Source organism: Rhinopithecus roxellana, unplaced genomic scaffold (genome assembly GCF_007565055.1).
Source record: "Rhinopithecus roxellana isolate Shanxi Qingling unplaced genomic scaffold, ASM756505v1 contig2714, whole genome shotgun sequence".
In the NCBI taxonomy this organism is placed as follows: Eukaryota; Metazoa; Chordata; class Mammalia; order Primates; family Cercopithecidae; genus Rhinopithecus; species Rhinopithecus roxellana.
In genome coordinates, this window is record NW_022142200.1 from 24,959 (window position 1) to 26,752 (window position 1,794).

Here is a 1,794-nt window from a genome sequence, read left to right on the forward strand (position 1 = left end):
CTATTATGTCTCTATTTTATACCTATATTTATTATATCTATTATGTCTATATTTTATACCTATATCTATTAAATCTATTTTGTCTATATTTTATATCTATGTCTATTATGTCTATATTTTATACCTATATTATATCTATTATGTCTATATTTTATGCCTATCATTATTATATCTAATATGTCTATATTTTATACCTATATCTATTATGTCTTTATTTTATATCTATATCTGTTGTATCTGTCTATATTTTATACCTATATCTGTTGTATCTATTATGTCTATATCTTTTTTTTTTTTTAACAGGCTTAATTCACTTTATTTTTCTTGTATGAAAAGCCTATGTTGTAGCCACAGCTGGAGCCTGGGTCCGCTGCACGGAGACTCTGGTGTGGGTCTTGACAAGGTGGTCAGTGAATTCCTGATAGGTAGACTTGGTAAACACAGTCTCCTTCCACAGGTCAGGGGTCAGGTAGCTGTAGGTCTTAGAGATGGCATCAAAGGTGGCCTTGGCGAATTTGCCCAGGGTGGCAGTGCAGCCCCGGGCTGAGGTGTAGCAGTCATCAATACCAGCCATCATGAGCAGCTTCTTGGGCACAGGCGCTGAGACGATGCCAGTGCCCCTGGGTGCAGGGATGAGGCGCACCAGCACAGAGCCACAGCGGCCTGTCACCTTGCAAGGGACGGTGTGGGGCTTGCCGATCTTGTTCCCCCAGTAGCCTCTGCGCACCGGGACAATGGAGAGTTTGGCCAGGATGATGGCCCCACGGATGGCGGTGGCCACCTCCTTGGAGCACTTAACACCCAGGCCGACGTGGCCATTGTAGTCCCCGATAGCAACAAACGCCTTGAACCTGGTGCGCTGACCAGCACGGGTCTGCTTCTGCACCGGCATAATCTTCAAAACCTCATCTTTGAGAGAGGCCCCCAAGAAAAAGTCAACGATCTCAGATTCCTTAATGGGCAGAGAGAAGAGGTAGATCTCCTCCAGGGACTTGATCTTCATGTCCTTGACCAAGCGGCCCAGCTTGGTGACGGGCATCCACTGCTTATCCTCGGCCTTGCCTCCGCGAGCTCCGCGGCCTCGGCCCCGACCCCGTCCACGGCCAAGACCCCGCCCCGGATGCCACTGCCGAAACCTCCGCGGAAGACACCGCGGTTCCCCATCTCAGGGCCACCAGGGCCTCCGGACCACCCCGCTGCACCGGCGTCATCCGCCATTTGGTGTTTTCTCAGAGAAGAAGCTTATGTCTATATCTTATACACATATCTATTATATCTATTATGTCTATATTTCATACCTATACCTATTATATCTATTATGTCTTTATTTTATATCTATATCTATTATATCTATTATGTCTATATTTTATAAATATATTGATTATATCTATTATGTCTATATTTTATGCCTATATCTTTTATATCAATTTTCTTTATATTTTATACCTATTTCAATTCTGTCTATATTTTATTCCTATATCTATAATATCTATTATGTCTATATTTTATACCTATATCTATTATATCTATTATGTCTATATTTTATACCTATATCTATTATATCGATTATGTCTATATCTTATACATATATCTATTATATCTATTATGTCTATATTTTATACCTATATCTATTATATCTATTATGTCTATATTTTATACCTATATCTATTATATGCATTATGTCTATATTTTATACCTATAATTGTTAAATCTATTATGTCTGTATTTTATACCTATATCTATTATGTCTATATTTTATATCTATATCTATTATATCTATTATGTCTATATTTT

General features: G+C 39.0%; 1 protein-coding gene across 1 annotated transcript; it reads right to left on the reverse strand.

The window, feature by feature from the left end:
• Positions 1-304: 304 nt before the first annotated feature.
• LOC104663161 (40S ribosomal protein S2-like) lies at positions 305-1,211 on the reverse strand. Its single transcript, XM_030926394.1, has 2 exons — positions 1,183-1,211; positions 305-1,082 (listed from the first exon to the last, which is right to left on the reverse strand). Exons 1-2 carry the CDS (start codon positions 1,209-1,211, stop codon positions 338-340), a joined length of 774 nt encoding a protein of 257 aa, XP_030782254.1. The 3' UTR covers positions 305-337.
• Between the last annotated feature and the right edge of the window lie 583 nt (positions 1,212-1,794).